Here is a 20,409-nt window from a genome sequence, read left to right on the forward strand (position 1 = left end):
CCTAGTCCCAGAATAAATGCATTATTGAGCCGTTTTAACTGAAAACAACTTGCACTGACATATCTTAATGTCAGTGCAATTGTTTAGTCTCAAGATGCACACCCTATAGGCCCACATAAAAACATAATGTGTTTTTCTAAGGCACAATTTATAAAAGCTACTTAAATGTCCTAATTAAACTAAGGCCTTATCCTGGTTTAATCTAAGCCCTGTCTGCCGAGCCCTTGTGTATTAAACCAAGGCATACATATTAAGTTAACCTCAACCAATGCTAAAGAAACTACAGTTCAGCCAAAGGTTCCATTGTGCCTGCCTGTCAGGGTTCTGTCACCTTGATTGGTTGCATTCTCGGTTTAGTGACAGCGGGTTCCTGACACTCATGTATTGTTTGTCTTATCCTTTGTGTGAATGTGAGGGTTTGGGTTGTTCTCTGGGCTGTGTGCTCTCATGTTTTGGGTGTTCGGGGCTTGGTGTCTGGGCTCTGACACTTCAGTCTTGTTTCGGTTCAGTGTCAGTGTCGGGTCCAGACATCCATGTTCCGTGCTCTTCTCAGTCTTGTTGTTTTTTCTGTTTGAGCACTTGGCTAATGGAAGTTTGTTTGTTGTGCTCTTCTACAGTACATGTCGTATGTGTTTGTGTGAACCCATGGGTTCTGTCATGTTTGTTTTCTATGTGCCTTTTGCACATGGCTTTTTTGTTTGTTTCTGTGTGTCATGTGCCATCTGTCAGTCTCTGTTCTTGGCCCTGCCACCTTGTTACCTGGTCATTGGTTTATTTGCCCCTCCTGGACTCTCTCATTATCTTCCTCATTTCCTTCCCTATTTATTCTCCCTGTGTGCTCTGTCTTGTGCTTAATTTTTTCCATGTACAGGTTTCTGTTGTGTCCTGCCCTGTTTTCCTTGCCTGTCCAGCCAGGTTGCCGTGCTTTGCTCCCGTCCGATGTCACCGCCGACCCAGGACTGTGTCCCCCCCCCCCCCCCCCCCCCCCCACAGGATAGTTTATGTTTGTCTTTTGTTTTGTTTTGAACTTTAAATAGAGCCCATTCATTTCTCAGTCGCTCTCTCCTTCCCCAAGACCTGACGCCCATATTACAATGCATTAAATAGAAAAATGGGTCACACTTTGAGGTGTTTTTATCTACTATGTACTTACACTAAAAAATCATTAGAATGTACTTTTTGTATTCATGTTGTATTTCAAAACACTTGTATTATTAGGCCTATTATTAATTACCTATTTAAGTGGGATACGGGTAGGGATAGGGACAGGTTTGGGGATATGGGGGGGTTTAAGGGTCAACTAAACCTCATTAGTAAATTAGTAGACTGTGGTAGACGGTTAAGTTAGGGTTAGGTGTCATGGTTTGGGTTAGTAGAATAAGTTGACATGCAGTTGCAAAGTTACTTCTAGTTAGAATGTCTAATGTGGACACTTAAATAAAGTGTCACCACAGAAATTAACTACAGTGTAATTACAGTACATGCAGGTATACAGTACAATGTAAAAACATGTAGCCTATGCACAATAAGTGCATTGTATCAAATTATTAAAGTAAATGGTAGTACAAGTTAAAGCCACCAAATATAAAATGGGATCAAAAATGAAATTTAACATACAGTACCAGTACATACTCCGTACATACATAATGATTATTTTAAGACTTGTCTGAAAATTATTAGTAAAGACATGAAGTATAACTTTATAGGTCAGGCAAAAATACAGCACAAGCTAAAATATAGTTGTATAGAGTACATTATGTGGCTGTTTAATTAGAATTTTTAGCTTCGTATTTGGGCACTGGTGCCATTTGAGTATGTGTGTGTGAGCTATGATGCCTGACAATGCTGTCTAAGTAGGCAGCTCAATGAGTATTGAGACAGAGCCATCACGTGCTTGACGTTGGTACAGTGTGTTAGTATGGGTGGAGAAAAGACCGTTGCAGTTGAATCAGTGTGTTGACATGTACAGCTGAGAGCAGAAGGAATCTACACCACATGGAGGTATGTAACAGTCTGACCATCTTAAGGCGGGCGTACACGGTGCGAGTTCGGACACTCGGGAGGTCGTGAGATATTGCACACGTTACGAGTCAGTTAAACTGATAATCGCGTCAAAGCAGCTGGTACACGGCACGACTGTCCTCCTGCACGAATTTTATCCCGAGCTGGCGGTTAAACACAGTCTCTGTGAGAGCTTTCAATGTTTCAGGCAATAGCTTCAGATAGAAAAATGACAGAAATGTGTGTGCAAATGCAGATACTGTAACAGTAGCCATTCCGTTCAACATAAAAACATGAGAGAGAGAGAGAGAGAGAGAGAGAGAGAGAGAGAGAGAGAGAGAGAGAGAGAGAGAGAGAGAGAGAGAGAGTGTGTGTGTGTGTGTGTGTGTGTGTGTGTGTGTGTGTGTGTGTGACAGTGTATGCGCACGCTGTGTGGTTGCTGCCACTGAGGTAGGCTATAGCCCCATCGATCTAGCCTGTGAGGCAGTTGTGTATGATTTGGCAATAGGGGACAGCCTATACGCTGGTGAAAATCGGGCCGACTCCCCGAATTTTTTAAACATGTTTAAAAATGATCGGGAGGTCGGGGAGGTGCTCATAACGTGCTCGGCTCGGCTCGTAATTCCTCTCACACGCTGCGAGCCGCGACCATGCGAGCATCACCGATTTGCACTCGATTTCTCCCGAGTGAAAAAATAATCTGCGAGCTCGTAAAACAGTAAAAAATCGCACCGTGTACGCCCGCCATTAGGATACTTAATATCAAACTTTAGCCTCATTTTGTGATCTAAAAGGCACTGTCAGATGATTTGATCCTTTTACCATTTACTTGAACATTATAAATGATCAGTTTATTAAAAATCAAGGTCTAATTTACTATCCTTACATTATATATAAATGTGTAAACACTATTTTGATTCAGATATAAAGAAAAAAAATGTAAAAGAAAATACAAGTTATAAATCAACTGTATAACTGCTCTCAGCTAACTCTGTCTACTAAACTTTATTTATATTTATATAACCCTTGTGGAATCATTTTGACCTCTTAAAACAGATGAACAATTAATTTCATGAATGTTGTTGTTTTAGTGTAGTTATAGATGAGATGACACTGCTCAAACACACCTTAATGTGTTTTTCCCCCCTGAAATATTCATTGACATCAATACTTAAGTCTTTGGTTTGGACACACATATACATTCTTATGTATTTATTTTAGAAATTCGTGAAAACTATGAAATAACACTCAAACTCATCTTATATATATGAGCTTGATACTGGACACTTGTACATTTTTTTTCCTTCTCTATACAATCCAGATCTTCAAGTTAAAAATAATAATAAAAACGTTTGTTTCGTAAAGAATTATGTAAGCAAATTAAATTGGTCCTTCTTTTATATTGTCTTTAACCACATAACATTTTAATGCACATATCAAATCTATAAATCTATTTTAAATCTTTAAATATTTTTTTTTCATCTAATTATATTGCTGATCCTTCCTTTTTTTACAAATGTATACTTTCACAAATGTTCTTTTTGTCTGTAATGTGAACACAGATGGCAGCCCTTCAGTAAGATGTTGGAAACGACTCTAATCGACAGAAATCACCACCTTCACTTTCATCCCACAAGACCAACCTGGACTGTTAAATGCGCTCTCAATACAAAAGGTACAAAAGACAAAAAATAAATCTCTTACAATTATAGCTTATAATTTGGTGCTATAGTTACTGAAATACTTCCTTTCCACTAGGTTAAAATGTTTGTGGTCTCCTTGGCAAGATGTCTACAGATCTGTATGTCTTTGGTGATGGTGTCCAGACTACAAGGTGTGTGATTTGCAGTAGTCTCATTGTTCTGTGTGTAAGTGGTTTATTTGGATTAGTCTCAGTATTGGTGTGTCTCAGGCAGGGTCTCAGCTCCAGCACGTCTGGAGGCCCTGGTTGAACAGCCTTTTACCCTGAGCTGTACGCTTGTCAAGGCTAAAGGAGAATCAGTTCATCAGATCCGCTGGCTGGATGTGCAGAACCAGACGTTAATCAATTACCAGCCTGGTCAACAAGACAGCGTGAGCGGTCAACGACATGTGGAGCTAGCGGCCTCTCCGCGGGATGCCAGTGCCATCACCATCAGACGTGTCAGCTATAGGGATGAGGGCTGTTACACTTGCATCTTTGATGTTCATCCAAAAGGCTCAAGGGAAGGACGGACCTGCCTTACTGTTACCGGTGAGTCTTGGCCGAGATATTTTGGGAAAATGCATCTACGCAACTTCTATTTGACGTGAGCATCATTACAGTGCAACAACACTGAGACTTTAATTGACGGTGGGGATTGTTACACACCAGTAGGTGGCGATAAGTTTAAATGAGTAAATCATTGAATCACTCACACAAGTGATTAGTTGAAAAATTGTGATTTATACACAAATTGATAGATGAATGCATTGAATGAATCACTAGAAACCGATTAGTTAAAAAACGCTGATTCATTCAGGAACAAAACACGCCACTGTGATAGTGATTCAATTCCATTCAGTCCAATTCAATTCAATTCAATTCAAGTTTATTTGTAAAGCGCTTTTAGCAATACTTTTGTTTCAAAGCAGAAAATATTGAAGTAATAATATCCATATGGCAGTATTAAACAGCTATGTGGTTTAGATAACGTCATGTATTGAGTTAAAGCTGCAGTCCGTCGTTTTTCCTCTTTGTCGCCATCTCTGTTAGAAATCTGCAATTGCAGTTATTCGCGGAATTATTAACTGTGCGTGGGTAGTAAATCGGCATGAAACAGCGCGGATGAACACAATGTATTGAGGCTGCCGCGTCGCTGTGGATACTGTACTGTCATCAGCAATCTCAGAGTATACTTTTTGAAAGTGTCAACATTAGAATTTTCATCGGAAAATGTCATCTGAACAAGTAAGTAACATTCACTTTTGTTCTGACCAAATTCGGGGGGTGGGGGGAAGCATTGCAGTAGCTATATCATGCTGATTAAATCTAACGATTGCTTATATCACGTCAAAACGTGAAAAATTTTTTTTTTTCTGAAGCCACTCTGAAGTCCGAAGTCTTTTGGGTTTTACAACTGGTGAATCTCCAGTTGTCACTGGTGATTGTCGCTTTAAACTTTCGGGATCCGCCATACCAAGTGCTAAGCTAAATCTCCACCTCCATCATCCACACACGCTAGCCGGGGACTCCTTCTCTATGTGTACAGAAGTGACGTAATGACGCAAAGACATGCTCGAAATTCCCGCGGAAATCCACCAGTACCACTGGAATTAAAATCATTATTACAAGCTTACCGTTTTGAATCGAGGTAAGGCAAGCAGATACTTTTGAACACTGGCTGGTTACGTTTTTTTTCAAAAATGTCTTTTTTGATATTTTTAAACCCAAAAAAGTGCCGGACTGCAGCTTTAAGCAGACACAACAAACATGTTACACTGAAAAAAGTATGATCAATAAGTTATGACAACATGTTTTTACATTGCTAACTATGTTTTTTTTTTATACAAGATTTAGCTCCTTTTTTGCTGAATCTGTCAGTCTAATGCAATTTAAGTTGAAATGATTTAAAAATGTATTGATTTAAAAACAATCAAAAAAGTTGATTGTACTTTAAGGCAGCAGTTTTTTTTTGTGCAGTGTTAGCAGCAATTGCAACTGTAATAAATACAATACAGGATACAGTATAAAATGCAGGTTAATATAACAATATAAGGATAATATTTGATAGTTTTGTATGTTGATCCAAAGTTGGCATCATCTTAAGTCTTCGCAATTGGCTGCATGGATCCAGACTGAAGCTGGCACAAGTTTGCAGAAACAGGAAGTAAAACAAAAACAATTAGCGTAGGTGCTGTTCATGCTATTTCATCAGGTATAATTGTAGGAAAAGTTTATGAGAAGCATTATGTGAATGCTTGGCTAAAGAGATGTGTCTTTAGTGTAGATTTAAACCTAGAGAGTGTGTCTGATCTCTGAACATTTTCAGGAAGGCTTTTCTAGAGTTCAGGAGACAAATGGGAAAAAGCTTTAGCTCCTCTAGAAGACTTTGATATCCCCTGTCATCAAAAGCCCAGAGTTTTGTGACCTTTCAGAGCGCAATGGATTATAGCGTGATAGAACATCAGTTTAAGACAAAGGAGGTATGGAAATAGGGGGATATGCAGAGCAACAGCTAAATGAATGAAAGACAAGTGTCTCCTAGTAATAGGACCTACTTTAGTTTTAGTCTTTAGCACTGATAATCCCATTTATCTCATCAGTTTCTGTTCTTTGGCTCATGTACAATAACATTGTGGGAACAATAAAAGAGTATGGTTGTGTTTTTGAACGTGACGTTGAGAAACATCTGCTGGTCTCATCATGGATGCTCAGCATCTGCCAATCATTTTTAGGGAGGATGTGTTGACTACTGTCCTTCCCTCCCTCCAATACATTATTGATCATGTGGGGTTTGTATTCTGGATGCTCTTTACAGCTATATCTATTGACCTGAATATTTGTCTCATCTGGGACTCACTAGATCTCTCACTCCCAAAGTCTACCTCAATTGTTTAATGCAGTTTGTATGGACATATTAGTATATCTACTGTATAACAGATTACATGTATTGTCATGCCATTTTCAAGTCAAGTCACCTTCATTTATATAGCGCTTTTAACAATGCAGATTGTTTCAAAGCAGCTTTACAGTGATAATTGTAAGTATACTATAAACTTATTTTAATTGATTTACAGCAACGGTGATCCCAGAGGGCAACAAGACTGCAGTGGGTGGTAAACAAGCCTCTCTGGCCTGTCGGTATGCCCTGCCAGAGAAAGTCAAGCAGGTGTTGTGGAAGAAGATCGTGAATAAAGCAGAATCCCGTGAAGTTGCATCTTTTGCAAAGCAGAGTGACCCTGTAATTGAAGAAGAGTTTGTGGACCGTGCGAGCTTGAACCCTTCCCTGTCTGACACAGAGCTCACTTTATGGCCGGTCCGAGCTGAAGATGAGGCCTGCTACACCTGTGAGTTCCACACATACCCGGATGGCACAAAGAGTGCCACAAGTTGCCTTACTATTTATGGTAAGTCCATCAGGGTTTTAGTCCACTGTTACAGTGAAATCTTCATTAGTTGGATAATGCCAATATTTGTCATTAAGATGACAATAAGTTTAATTTTAGGTTGGTCTGTCTCAGCGAGCAAACAGTGCTCATTGGTGTCAAGATGGCCATTAAAATCATAGAAGGCAGTGTTTACTGTTTACTATTCATTCACAACCAAACAGTTGATGGACCCCATTGACTTCCACAGTATTTTATTATAGTATTTTATTCCCCATACTATGGAAGTCAATGTGGTCAATCAACTGTTTGGTTACCCATGTTCTTCCAAGTATCTTCTTTTCTGTTCAGCAGAAGAATGAAATTCATACAGGTTTGGAACAACTTGAGTGTGAGTCAATTATGACAGACATTATTTCAACTTAATGTGATACAATTATTCTGTTGAGAGTGTATTTTTCAATAGTGATATTTGATTGTTAGACTCTGAACTGAGCAAAACACAAATCCAGCTCAGTGCATATAGCTGGTCGGGCTGTTGCACAGAGTGGTAGCGAGGGCAGGACAAGGCTAAACACGAAAGCACTGGAGAAAATGATGACAACAGACAGATAGAGAGAGAGAGAGATATGAAAGGAACTCATTGTAGGAGGGTGAGACTGTGAGATCTATGATTTATTCAGACTGTGTCAGTGAATGACTGTGTCACTGTTCCACTAACACACTGCTGCTCTTGTTCTCTGCCCTGTTTCTCTCTGATTGATGTTCACTTATTGCTTTTGCTCTGTACTGTTGCATTTGTTCAAAGAGTATGCAACCACCGACGATTACTTAAAGGGACTGTTTACCCCCAAATTATGTCATTATTTACTTATAACCTTGTGTTGTTCCAAACTGTATGACTTTATTTCTTCAGTTCAGTAGAACAGATATTTTGATTAATGTTTTTGTTCATACAATGACAGCCAGTGTGTCCAAAACAGCAAGACTTTCAATGTATGAATACAAAATATTCAAATCAATGTTCAAAATATATTTTGTGTTCCATCGATGAAAGAAAGTCATATGGTTTTAGAATTACAAGAGGGTGAATAAATGACAGTATATCAATTAAGAATTTAATTACATTCACTCATCTCTTATTCATACCAACCTTGTATTGTTCTGGTGTCATGGTTTTGTAAGAATGTGAATTGCTTATCCTCTGTTGGAATGACAAGCATATACCTCTTTTTTGGGCTATGCTGTGGTTTGAATGGGCATCTTTGTAGCTTTGAAATACTGGTGAAACTATGTGGGCTGTAAACACTCAGAGAAGGCATGCAGATCAGTTTTTGTACAAAGCCAACTCTTGCTTTTCAAGCCAACAGAAATGGTTATCATTCAGTTATCATTCGGCTGCGTCCGAAAAGGGATAAATTCTGCATTCAGAGGAAGCATTCCAAGATTGGAAGGCATCAAGGCACGTTCGAATGAAATGTTAGTTTCACTTCCTGTCTCCTGAGAAAATGTAACCGTAATACTTAGGGCATGCAGGACTTTTACCCTTGTGATACACAAGTAACAGACATACACAGAATTTTTTTATCAAAGTACAAAATGTATTTAAATAGTAGTTTAAAAACTATATGCATGACCACAAAGGCGACAACCCACACAATAAATGCAGCTTATTGTTCCAATTAAATGGCACAATGGAATGTTATAATCTGGCGCCCCCTGGCTGACCAGCAAATAAACAGAGGCTATCCCACAAATGACCCTAATAAAGATATAACAGCATAATCACACATGAGATTTACACAGCAAGCAAATAGCAGGTATAACAATGTGCAGGTGTAATCACTTCAAAATAAACCCCACACCTTTAAGAGATATAATTCTATAACTACATTAGTTTAATCAGTAGTAGCCTTCAAACAAATTCACTCCAATATGGATGACGATAGACAGTTGACAAATAAAACCTAGGCGAGCAGCCACAATACCAAGATAAATTCAAACGAGTAAAACATGACGATTATGCATTTAGCGGAGTTTCATAAATCAAGCTCAACGGTCAAGTTACGACCCCTCCCACTCGTAGACTCGTAGAAGGCACTAACGGCGATATAGCGGTAAGCTGCAGTGACACAAGTACCGGCTTCGGAAGATCTTCAGACCTGGTTTTTATTACGTAGATCTGCCAATCGCGTTGCACCACTGGCTCATCAGTAACATTGGAAGCACCTGTGAACAGACTTGCAGATACACCTGTACACCTGATAGATTTTAACCCCTGATAAACATCAACCCACCCTCACAGATTGTCAACAGTGAGTGTTCTCCTCCCGTTACAATACCTTCATCTGATAGATTTTTGAAAAGGCAGCATAGACGTATCCTTCGCTGCCTTTGATATCCCACAATCCTGTGCTTTCCATTCTGTGCAGATGAACTAGAAAAATAAAGATGGCGTCTGAAAGTTGCGGCTGGTAGTCAGTTTGTGTAAATTAATTTTGTATCAATTTTCCACTTAAGATGTCATTTCTAGCGAGAAATTACTATTGTAGTCATTAAATATTCAGTTAGTTTTCACCATATCTCGCTCTATTTTGTTGTAGATCATTAAACTGTTATGCTGCATCAGAAGTCTGTACAAAATCAGTTTTGAGGCGTACCTTCATGCGGAAACTGCCTGAAAAGTCATTGCCTGATAGGGCAGCGATGCGACAAGTCAGCTTCCTAAGTTTTCGAGCACAGTTAGATTTTAAAACATTTGTCATCCTAACAACAAACATATAGTATCTTCAGAAATGTAAAATGTTGGGTAGACAATTTGGTAATTTCTAATGTTAATCCTGCTTAAGCATGTTGTAACTGTTCACTCTGCAGGTCCAAGTCATCTACTTCCACTAATGGTCATTCACAAGTAGCTGTGAATTCTGACTAAATAAAATGTTTAAAATGTTTCACACCCCAAGACTAAACTCTCTGGGAGTAAGACACAAAACCCATATCTTGTATCATATACATTTACAGTCCTACCAAAACCTCAAGTAAGCTACAAGACTGCATCTCCCGGAGTGATCGAGGCTAACTGCACTGCCGTCGCCAAGCCACAGGCCGAAATAGTATGGAACGTGGAGGGAAATGACCGGATCATTGGTCAACCTGTAACCACCGCTATCCAGCAGAGTGACGGGACGACTCTGGTCATCAGTACATTGACCATCCAGGCTGGACTCCTGAAGGATATCTCTGTCAAATGTCTTGTTCATCATAAAGGACTGGAGAATGCCATTGCTGTTTCCATGAACACTAAAAGTGAGTGTGAACTATTTTATTATGCACTATGCTTATGATGGTTTATATTGAATAAAATAAAATAAAAAAGTCTTGATCGTTTGAGGTAAATGGGTTTATTGTACTATGAAATTATCCTAATGTAGTGAGCCCTGACCCCTAGAGGCAAAGCCATTTCACATGCCTCATGGGAGAGGGGTGACATCATCAGTAATCCAATGAAAAGACAGAGATGCTCTTAAAGGAACTCCAGTACTGGACTGACAGGGCTAGAGTTTATGATTGTTTCAGTTTCCTCAGCATTGTCCCTTGCACTTTAGATAGACGTTTTCTCTGGACTGGAATCCCCAGTCACACTATGTACGAAAACCAAACTCGTATCGGCCAGAACAGTGCCACTAGAAGGAGGTGAACTCAGTCTTAGCGAAACCTGCTAGAACTCACTGGAACAGAGCTATCGGGGGAAAAGCCTGCAGGGGCAACCTCGCCCACGCCTGTACCTGCCCAGCCCAAACAAAGCTGGAGGTGTGAGGGAGAATCAGAGGGAACAGTAGGTTGTCTCCTAGGCAAACAGATCCACTTCTGCTCTGTTGTATATCTGCCATATGGACTGCACTACTTTTGGATGGAGTTGTCATTCCCCAGGCCTCTGCCCCTGCCTAGACAGGATGTCTTCTCCCACATTTATATACCCCGGAATGTAAACTGCTCTCAGACAGGAACTTGTTCTCTGCCCAGAGAACGATCTGCTGCACCTGCTTGAAAAAAAGTGTGCAAATGCAGCCACTACCAAGTTGTTGTCCGTACAGACCAGCACATGGTATCTCCTCAACTGTGGGGTGAAGTGTTCCAGAGCTAAAAACACTGCTCTTATCTTGAGGCAATTTATGTGCCAGGAGGTATGAGGGCTAACCCAAAAACCACTGGCTGGTCATTGAGAACCGCACCACTTGCGACGTCAACACGCCCCTAGTGCCGGGCCTCTGTTGTGATATGGAATCCTGACATCTAAAGCGAATAACAAGAAGTCTGCGGTACTTTACTTTTTTTACGACTCTAGAAGGATGATTCAGAGGATAAAATCCTCTGCTGTTGAAACAGAACTGAATAGGTTACAAGTGCAATAGACTCAAAGGAATAATGTTGGCTGCTGCTGCCTTGAGACCTAGCAACCTTTGAATTTGCAGTACTGATAGCTGCTGGCCTAGCTTGATGTCTCTCATAGTGGTTAGGGTCAAATCTACATGTGCATGAGACAGATGTGCCTGCACCTAGAAAAGTGGTTCTCTGTTTTGGAGAAAGAACACTCTTCCTGAGGTTTAACCTGAGCCCCAAATGCTTCATATAAGTAAGGATACTGTATGCCGTTAGCTCTTCTGTGTAACGACTGGACTGATCAAACACACAATTTTTACGCTTAATCTTCACAACCCCTCACCCAGGCAGACTCTGTGAAGTCGGGTTTCCCCTTTCCCCCAACTCATACACTTCAAAGACACTCCGCTGGGAGATAGTACAGGCTACAACAAACAGACATGCAGTCCCATAGAAATGGAATGCTTTCCACTAATTAATTTACAAATCTGTCTAATGAATGAACATGCATTTCCCAAGTACACTTTGTGTATTATTAATGCTTGTATGTTGTCTTTTAATATTGTATAGGGTTATGCATGCCTAATGATTGAACTAGTTAATGTAGTCCCATCTAGGTGGTGTCTCCTATCAACATATTCCTTGTTTAATGACTCACACTTATGTGTGCAGTGTGTTTGTTATATTTATCAGAGTATAAATGGACACAAACTGCCAGCTTACTCCAATCATTCAAATGAGTCATCTCTTCAAACAAAGGAATTTTCCTGCTTAAGAATGGCAACTTTCTCATTGGTCAAGCCAATGAGACCAAGCCAAAACTCAAAGGTGTGACCTCTGTGGAATTTAAAACCCAACACAAAGGCCTCATCCACACTAATGCGTTTTAGTTTAGAAACGGAGAATGAAAACGAATACGATCTCGGTCCACAACAGCGTTTTAGCTGCGTATTAGAATTGATCTCCGTCCACATTAAAACGACTGAAAGCGCGAATTACGTGACCATTCACCAACACTGGGCATGCGCGTGCCGGTGTAAACAGGCGCATGTAGGCAGTTATAGCATTGTAAAATGCATTATTTACTTGAACAACAGCTGCTAGCAAAGACTTGAATGTCCGGAGGGCGTTTTAGAGAAGACGGTCAAAACGGAGGACATTAGACACGATGACGCAGAGGCTCACGCTCGGCTCTATGATTGGGTGTCATCAGTCATGGCGTATCCTTCCCTGATTCGTCAGCCACCCATCACATGACCCGTCCCCGGGAAGAAAACAGCCTGGACTACGTAACGTTAGGGACTGCAACATGGATAACAAATTACAAGCGTTACTGACATTGATGTCTTTGCTAGCAGCTGATGTTCAAGTAAATAATGCATTTTACAATGCTATAACTGCCTACATGCGCCTGTTTACACCGGCACGCGCATGCCCAGTGTTGGTGAACGCAAAACGGGGTCGGCAGCGTTTTTAAACTTCTCCATTTTAGGTCTTCGTTTTTGCCGTTGTAGTCTGGACGGGAGGTGCAAACGTAGCAAAAGGTCTCCGTTTCTAAACGAAAACGCAGTAGTGTGGATGGGGCCAAAGTTCCCTCAGCATTTGCTGGCTTCTGCTCCTGATTGCTGTTCACGTGAGACCTCATCCGGCCTCGCCGCCACAGTTGCGCTGGCAGGCCCACACACATCAAGCCATTTGTACCTTCCTAGACCATAACATGTTCAACTAACTCCACAAGTTCTCCACAAGGCTTCTTCATTCAACCCGGAAGAAATCAATTACAACTTAAGCACCATCGTACCAAACTATCACGACTTTTTCCTCACGACTGTATATCCGGACGCTCTTCAACAGCTAATGCAAATGCAAGTATCGTACAATATAATAAATTGTTAACAAAGGAGCTTTGTATTAAGGGAGTTCTTCCTGGAGTTTAAATAAGCTTCATTCTTCTGCTCTGTTCTGGTTTTTCAGTCACTTTTACTTTACCCATGTATGCGTGATTATGTGTATGTAGGTCTGCTTATAAATCAATGTCAATTTAACGATTATGAGCACAGCTATATGCTAAGAAAGAGTTTTTTTTCTGTGGACATGGAAAATATCCTTTCTGAAGAGTTAATAGACGATCAATACTGAGTGTTCGCTGAACAAACAGATTAACTGATGGTAATATTAATTCAGCTACATGAAGTTGATTTGTTAACTGATCCAAAAATGTATAAGTAGCAGCAGAGCCACAGCAGCATCCGTGGACTTTGTGAACGTGCGTGGGGACAGAGCTAGCCCAAAAGGAAGTACTCGATATTGGTAAGCTTCACCCCCGAAAGCAAACCTGAGAAACTTCCCGTGTTCTGGCAAAATCTCAAAATGAAAATATGCATCCTTTTAGATCTATTGTCACAAACCAATCCAAGAATTTAATTTGTGGCACTAAAAGTTTGATGATTTGCATCTTTAAACTGGATGTCCAAAGAGTACTGTTTAGGCCCCGTAGATCTCAAATTTGACGCAACCACCACCCTTTTTTTGGGTAATATAAAATATTGACTTTAGAATCCTGCCTCTCTCTCTGTGAAGGGTACACATTCCGTGGACGCGAAGCAAACTGAATCCTTTTTGATGTTCAGGACCCACTGAAAGACATTGGCAGGAGTGGCCATGCTGCCACAAAGTCTGACAGAGGATTTTTATTTTATTTTTTACATAGAATCTGTCTGTTTGGTGCGAAGAGTGTCTTGAGTGAAGATGGGGCGAATGGTCCGTTGGACGCCTCCGCCTCCCGAGTCACCAGTGGTGGCGGGCAGGCAACTCATCGGCAGGGAATCAACTGAACACAATGACCAGGGGAACTAGTACCTAGAACCTCTGTAAGAGGGGGGCGGGCGCCACATTCCAGCGGCATTGCTGAGCGGATATGGGAAGAACAAAACCTGAGATTGCTGCTTCACAAAAAACACTGAGGTGGCGAGACAATCTGTTGAGGGTATTAGGAGGATATGAGCACACAACTTGGTGTGATATATTTTTATGTATCTTTCATATTATTATTTTTTATTATACATTACCCCCTCAATTCCCTGTGCCACTGGCATCAAGGCTCTTCCAAATATCCCTTAGAGGTTTCCTTTTTTTTTTACACCACAGAAGCCTCTCCAAAAACACAGGCCGTCCGCTTAGTGGCACAGAGGGTCAGTTCTGTGGCCCAGTGGAAAAATTCCTTTGAACCTCCAAAGTTAAAACTCTTCATCAGAGCTAAATACAGCCATAAATCAACCAGACAAGAAACACAGTGTGGATGATAGACTACATAAACTTTATTAATGTAGATATCTAAACACCTGAAAGCTATGCCACGCAATTCCACATTACTTTATTCCCGCGAGAAGAAAAGTCAACTAGATCGGAGCTTAAACTGAAACTCCTGATAGTGCATCGTACATTTCAAACACAGCTCACTCAAACTGCAACATCCACATGACCAAAATCTGTTTCGCCGCCTCAGCAAACACGGGACATGCATCATGGGACTCAAATTGTCAGAGATAGTGCAAATTTTATTTTGATTTAAATGAATCCAAGACCTTCTATAACACTTTCTTATAACAAAAGGACAAGTTATTTTTTTAAGGATTTATAAAAAATCAACCCCTGTGACATAAAAGTGCTTAAAGTTTATATTCTGAATTCCTCAGGTGAAATAGAACAAATGCTCTAAAATAGTCTTTCACTTTCTCTGCTTCTCTCACCAGTTGGCACGGCACTTACTATCCTGATCTCTGTGACTACAGTAGCGTTCCTTCTGGTCCTCTGCCTTTGTTTCTGTTTGTGGAAGTGTGTCCTGCGTAAGGATGGTGAGTATTCATATAGCAATGCTTTGTCAAAATCATACAAAAGACAAATGTATGTCATTATCAGGCCAGCCTATTTAAGTTTAAGATCCCACCATGCAAATGTCGATATCCTGTAGTGCTCTCAGATGTCTGTCCAGTTATCTGACAAATTGACTCCAGTTTTGCTCCTGCTCAAGTTGTGTCATTGAAAATAGTTTGTCACAATTAAAAGCAAATATTGTCTTTCATTTTCCAGTTTGAGCTCTAAGTGGATGTCCAGTTTTGAAAGTATAATAATTAAAAACCTTCAGAACAGCTTCATGGAAACAGTATGTGTGCAGCTTCACTTTGTGGCCTTTTGCTCAGGGCAGTGAACATAACTCAATAAAATGATCCATAGCAGCTTGTTTATGTGCGGCCATGATGTTTACTTACCTAAGGCTTACTAGATTGTTCAAGCCAGTACACGCTGTAGCGGCACTATTTTTTTATGTAAACACAGTACACCCAACATAGTGATTCTGAAGTCAAACTACTGCTGCTGCTTCTGACAAGGGAGTTCATTATACTGTCTGGTTCTTTAAACAAACTTGGGTCAATAACAAATTAAGTTGTAAACAAGACAAACCTTGTATATACTGTATATATACAGTATATATATACAGTATAAACACATTTACACTTGAAGTACTAGATAACATTTAATTAATGTGAAACCATTGTCCAATTTAGTTAAGACTTATGATTTTTGTGTGTATGTTTGTGATGTTCACATGTTCAACATGAGCAGCGACTGAAGAGCATCAATTACAGAGACGAGGCCGAGAAGACAGAGAGACAGACAGTTGAATGTAGGTGTCTTCAGGAAGTGCAAAGCCTCTTCCTGTGACCTATTTCTGCTTCCCTGCGATTGGCTTGTCTCCCCTTAACACAAATCCTTCAGAGCTGATCTATTGAAATGAAAAATTAATCAAGTTGTTATTTATTGTGTGTGAGTAATCGCCCTAGCAATTGTTTTACGTATAATATTTATTATTTGAAATGTCATATTATAAAAACCATAGTCATATGTCATATTATTCTCATGGCTTATACATTGGTACAGTTCTTAAGTTTAGATCCACAAATCTTTAATTTTCCAAATTTTCCCATATTCTGGCATTCATATCATTCTGGAATTTAAAACATAGTCAGGTTACAAATGTGAGAGTATTGGGTTTAACGTGCATATTTTAACAATGATGTTAAAGTCACTTTTGTGCTCGGTCATGTTTCCACAGAGTGGATCATTTTGACCGTGGCAGGCGGATATGCTGAGACACCTGTGAAGACGGAAATCTCCTGTTATCATGTTTTCCGTGCTTTTCCACCCAGTGACACATCCCTAAATGAGGAAAGATGATATATTCCGAACAATTTGTAAATCCATCACTAATATGAAGGTTGCCGTAGATGGAGTTTTATCTCGACACAGAAGGACATTTTATTAAGTTAGTATTTGTCTGTTTTAATACTGTTATTTTACCCACCCAGAATGCATGAAGCCCTAAATGTAAAAGTACGATAAAAACGTATTGTATTCTCTGAAAAAAATAGCTATCCACTCAAAAAAGAATAAGAAAACTAGGGTAGAGTAAGGTTAGGGTGTGGCTGGACGTCAAGCTCCACCCATTGGTTCTGCAGTAAGCAGACTCTTAATTAAACCGTGAATTACACTCTCTATTGAAAAAAAAGCATAGTTATGTCTTTTTTCAGTTTTCTAAAACTTGTATCATGATCAAATACACAGTTTCTTATCATCTTGATTTTGCTCTGTCCCTTCATTTTTAAGGTGGACATTCGCACTGCCGATGAAGGGATGTAAGTCCAGTGAGGTAGTTTAAAGACTACACAGTTGTTTTACACTCTAGTCTTTGGATACTATTAGGAAATCGTTAAATATTTTGTATCTCATTCTTTTTGTTGTTGTTGTTAAATGATTAAGTAGACTGAACTAGATATTTAGAGACTAACTAGAACTATACAATTTAAGTTCTTTGGTCTCTGAGCCCAAAGCAATGGTGGGAAAACTAAACCATGCTGGAAATGCACTCGGATAACACTGAGAGGTCGTGACTGCTTCTCCAAGCGTTCGCTACCAGTGGAAATGCATTATCTGCAGTCTGCTGTGGAATGAAATGGCTGACGCATTTTTTTCTGGCTTCCTTTCTGTGAAATCTTGTTGCTTTAAACATGTGCACATGTGCAAGCCAGTGTAATAACAACTGATAAAAGGTGAAAGAGTTTTAATTCTGTCCCATGTATGTTAAATAATTGTGCCATATTCTTGAACATGTATAGGCCACACCTTTAAATAGAATAAAAAAATTCACTCAGAATTCTGTCTATTCAACAAATTATGGAATAAAGTACTTTATTTTCCTTTTGTGATATATGGATGTTGTATTTATTGTCGTATTGACTTGTTTATGTAATGCATTCAAAATTAATGTACAACTTTGATGAAAGGTTTTGATCCACTTCAAATGTTGACTACTGTATTTCAAAGAGTGTCCATTTCATTACATTAGTGCCTATTTAATGTGATGCAGTTTTGGTGGTCAAGACATGAAAGAGAAAAATAATGTCCAGTAGATACAGTTTTTACATTTTTATTTATGGAATATTCAGTTTTCCACATTCTTGGTACACATGGGGTGGTAAAGCAGATAGATAGGAACACATTTTTCTTTAATGTTGTGTAAATCATATGTTGATTAAAAAAATTACACAAAATGTGCCTGGAGCTTTTTTTTTATGTTAGGGACTGTTAGTTTTTTATTTAAGGGGCTACCGGAGGAGTTTTGAGATCTATAGTCAAAGTAGACTTGACCCTCCAAATTAATTTGAATTTTCTATGAAATATTTTCTATGACCCTCCAAAATGATTGTGAAAAAATGCATGCCCCTCCCTGATAATGTATTGATTACTTCTATACTGGTTTGCGCTTGGCAAAGATGTTCAGATAGCCATTGTTTTTTTACAACCATGACAAACGACTTAAAGCGTAACTCTCACCAAAATGCAACCTTGGGTATTTTTTGTACCCGAGTCAAACTTTAGTTTAAAAGCATAATTAGCATGGAAAGATTGACAGTATTTTCGGTTTTGGTCAAATTGCCTTTTGATAGCACCAAAAGCGCTATTTTTAAAACACTAAGAAGGCTCGACACAACATAAAACTGTGCTCGAAGTATCACCAGGGGCTCTACACATGAACTTGAGCATTGACAGCATAGTTTGTGTACACAGAGTTTACTAAAAAGAAAGGTTTTGAACAACTCACTGTAGCTGTTGTTCTTCCCGGCCGCCGGCATTTTGTCAGTCAAAAGTAGTCGATCTCCGAATGCAACGTAACAGGGAGGAGAGTAAAGATGGAAAGCTTCTAAAGCTTAGTACCATATAAATTCACGGATAATTAGTTGTTTTGTCGTTAGTGAAAATCAATATTGACCTTGTATTTGAAAAAGGATATGGAGGATATCCTCACATGGAGTCAGGTCATTCGCATTCGGAGATCGACTATTTTTGACTGACAAGATGCCGGGGGACGGTTCGATTTTTGTTGGGTCAGAGTCCATCTGCTAGCAATGGGGGGCCAAGACTGAGATAACTACATGGAAAAATATGCACCAAACAAGCCACTTTGAAATTTTACTGTTTTCATGAATACAAAAGTTGGGTGACCCTCCCCCTAGACTAAAAAAAGCTAGATGACCCTCCCCTCAACAAAGAATAAAAAGACATGACCCTCCCCTATTTTTCTCCGGTGGTCCATTTCATAATCCTGAACGGTCCCTTATAGCTGGTAAAGCACTTTGCTAGCAATGCCAAAAATTGAACAAAAATGTAAGTCACATGGAAAAGTTTCTAGTAAATGCCTTGTAAATGGGATGTCAGTTTAATGAATACAGGCATAATTTTGGTTCCTCACAGTGCGTCATCAATTTTGACAATATTCCAGGAAAAATGTGTTTCAGTACTTGTGATCTCTCCAAATTAAACTCTTTTCACACTGAAGAGTTCCAGATTAATAGATCTAAACCTGCCCCTTGTGTTCTCATGTCAGGCGGCTGATACCAGCTTTGTTCCGTTGTGAAAACAGACAGGAGTTTGTTCATGATATTACAGAGAGAGGATAAGAAGATTGTGGGTTGTCCTGTGTGACTAACAGCGCAGATTCTGCTTCATTTGACACTTATTTGTTTTGGCCTTGTGACTCCGCTGGCTTCTTCTATGTGAGGTTTAAGGCCGGAATGCACTACGCAACTTTTAAAATCTTAACAGGACAAGAGTTCACTCTAGTTGGCAAAAATCAGAACTATGATAATAATATAATAGTACCCATAATCTGCAGACCTGCTCTGACTTTCGGCAACCAGAGCTGACTCCTCTAGACTGTAAATAAAGGCAAAATCTACTGGCTCAAGTCAAGTCAATTCACCTTTACGTATACAATACAGCCTTAATGCAATACAGATTTTTTTTCAAAGCTTTTCAAAGTTGTGCATTCCAACCTAGTGGATTCCAACCTTTATGATTATAATCTTGTATATTGAATGAAGTCTTTGATGGAATGGCAAAAGTCCATGATGGAGTGCCCCCTGGTGGCTCTCAAGGGCACTCCAGCTGATGATCGTGACAATATGACTGTTGTTACCATGATGTGACTTTTAGTAGCCTATTTGTAACATTTAATTAATCTTATGAGGATTCAGATTTACTGAATGTTATCTAATCCGTGAGTCATTTTTGAGCCATGGTATTAAAAAACGAAAATATTAGCTATAGCCTTGAAATCGATAAGACAGGATGGTGACAATAGGCTACAGCTAAGCCTTCACAATAGGTCACCCACTTCACTATGTTCCCTTATGCTTATTACTCAGAAACATAAATACAATTGTATTTATTTATAGCATACAGTACACGTATGTGTATTCCAGTCATGTGTAGGCTACTTTATTTTTGGTAGACTAGAGCAATATTTAGAGGTATGGCTCCATCTGCTGGTTAATATCAATGGTTCATAACATTTACATTTATGCATTTTGGCAGACACTTTTATCCAAAGGTACACTATCACAT

The 20,409-nt window shown here is 39.5% G+C and overlaps 1 protein-coding gene across 4 annotated transcripts; it reads left to right on the forward strand.

The window, feature by feature from the left end:
* Nucleotides 1-1,880: 1,880 nt before the first annotated feature.
* Nucleotides 1,881-18,047, forward strand: LOC307002291 (OX-2 membrane glycoprotein). Of its 4 annotated transcripts, none has more exons than XR_013798456.1 (10): nt 1,899-2,001; nt 3,564-3,676; nt 3,760-3,835; nt 3,914-4,234; nt 6,760-7,089; nt 10,090-10,374; nt 15,201-15,302; nt 16,069-16,132; nt 16,562-16,771; nt 17,113-18,034. XR_013798456.1 is itself a non-coding variant. In XM_079619763.1 (9 exons), the coding sequence occupies exons 3-8, from the start codon at nt 3,766-3,768 to the stop codon at nt 16,128-16,130; spliced, it is 1,167 nt and encodes a 388-aa protein (XP_079475889.1). In that variant the 5' UTR covers nt 1,881-2,001; nt 3,564-3,676; nt 3,760-3,765; the 3' UTR covers nt 16,131-16,132; nt 16,562-18,047. The 4 variants fall into 4 exon arrangements, 2 of the variants coding, with proteins under 2 accessions (XP_079475889.1, XP_079475888.1); XR_013798457.1 differs by having other exon boundaries at nt 16,072-16,132; XM_079619763.1 differs by having other exon boundaries at nt 1,881-2,001; nt 16,072-16,132; nt 16,562-18,047.
* The last annotated feature ends 2,362 nt before the right edge of the window (nt 18,048-20,409 follow it).

Source organism: Phoxinus phoxinus, assembly GCF_949152265.1.
Source record: "Phoxinus phoxinus genome assembly, chromosome: 7".
In the NCBI taxonomy this organism is placed as follows: Eukaryota; Metazoa; Chordata; class Actinopteri; order Cypriniformes; family Leuciscidae; genus Phoxinus; species Phoxinus phoxinus.

What these genes read in the sequence shown, in the direction of transcription:
- LOC307002291 (XM_079619762.1), top strand. Translation starts at nt 3,766, where the DNA reads ATGTTTGTGGTCTCCTTGGCAAGATGTCTACAGATCTGTATGTCTTTG. An exon ending in GATGGTGTCCAGACTACAAG is followed by an intron (nt 3,836 to 3,913) that starts GTGTGTGATTTG and finishes GGTGTGTCTCAG; the next exon opens with GCAGGGTCTCAGCTCCAGCA. An exon ending in GTGTGTCCTGCGTAAGGATG is followed by an intron (nt 15,303 to 16,068) that starts GTGAGTATTCAT and finishes GTTCAACATGAG; the next exon opens with CAGCGACTGAAGAGCATCAA.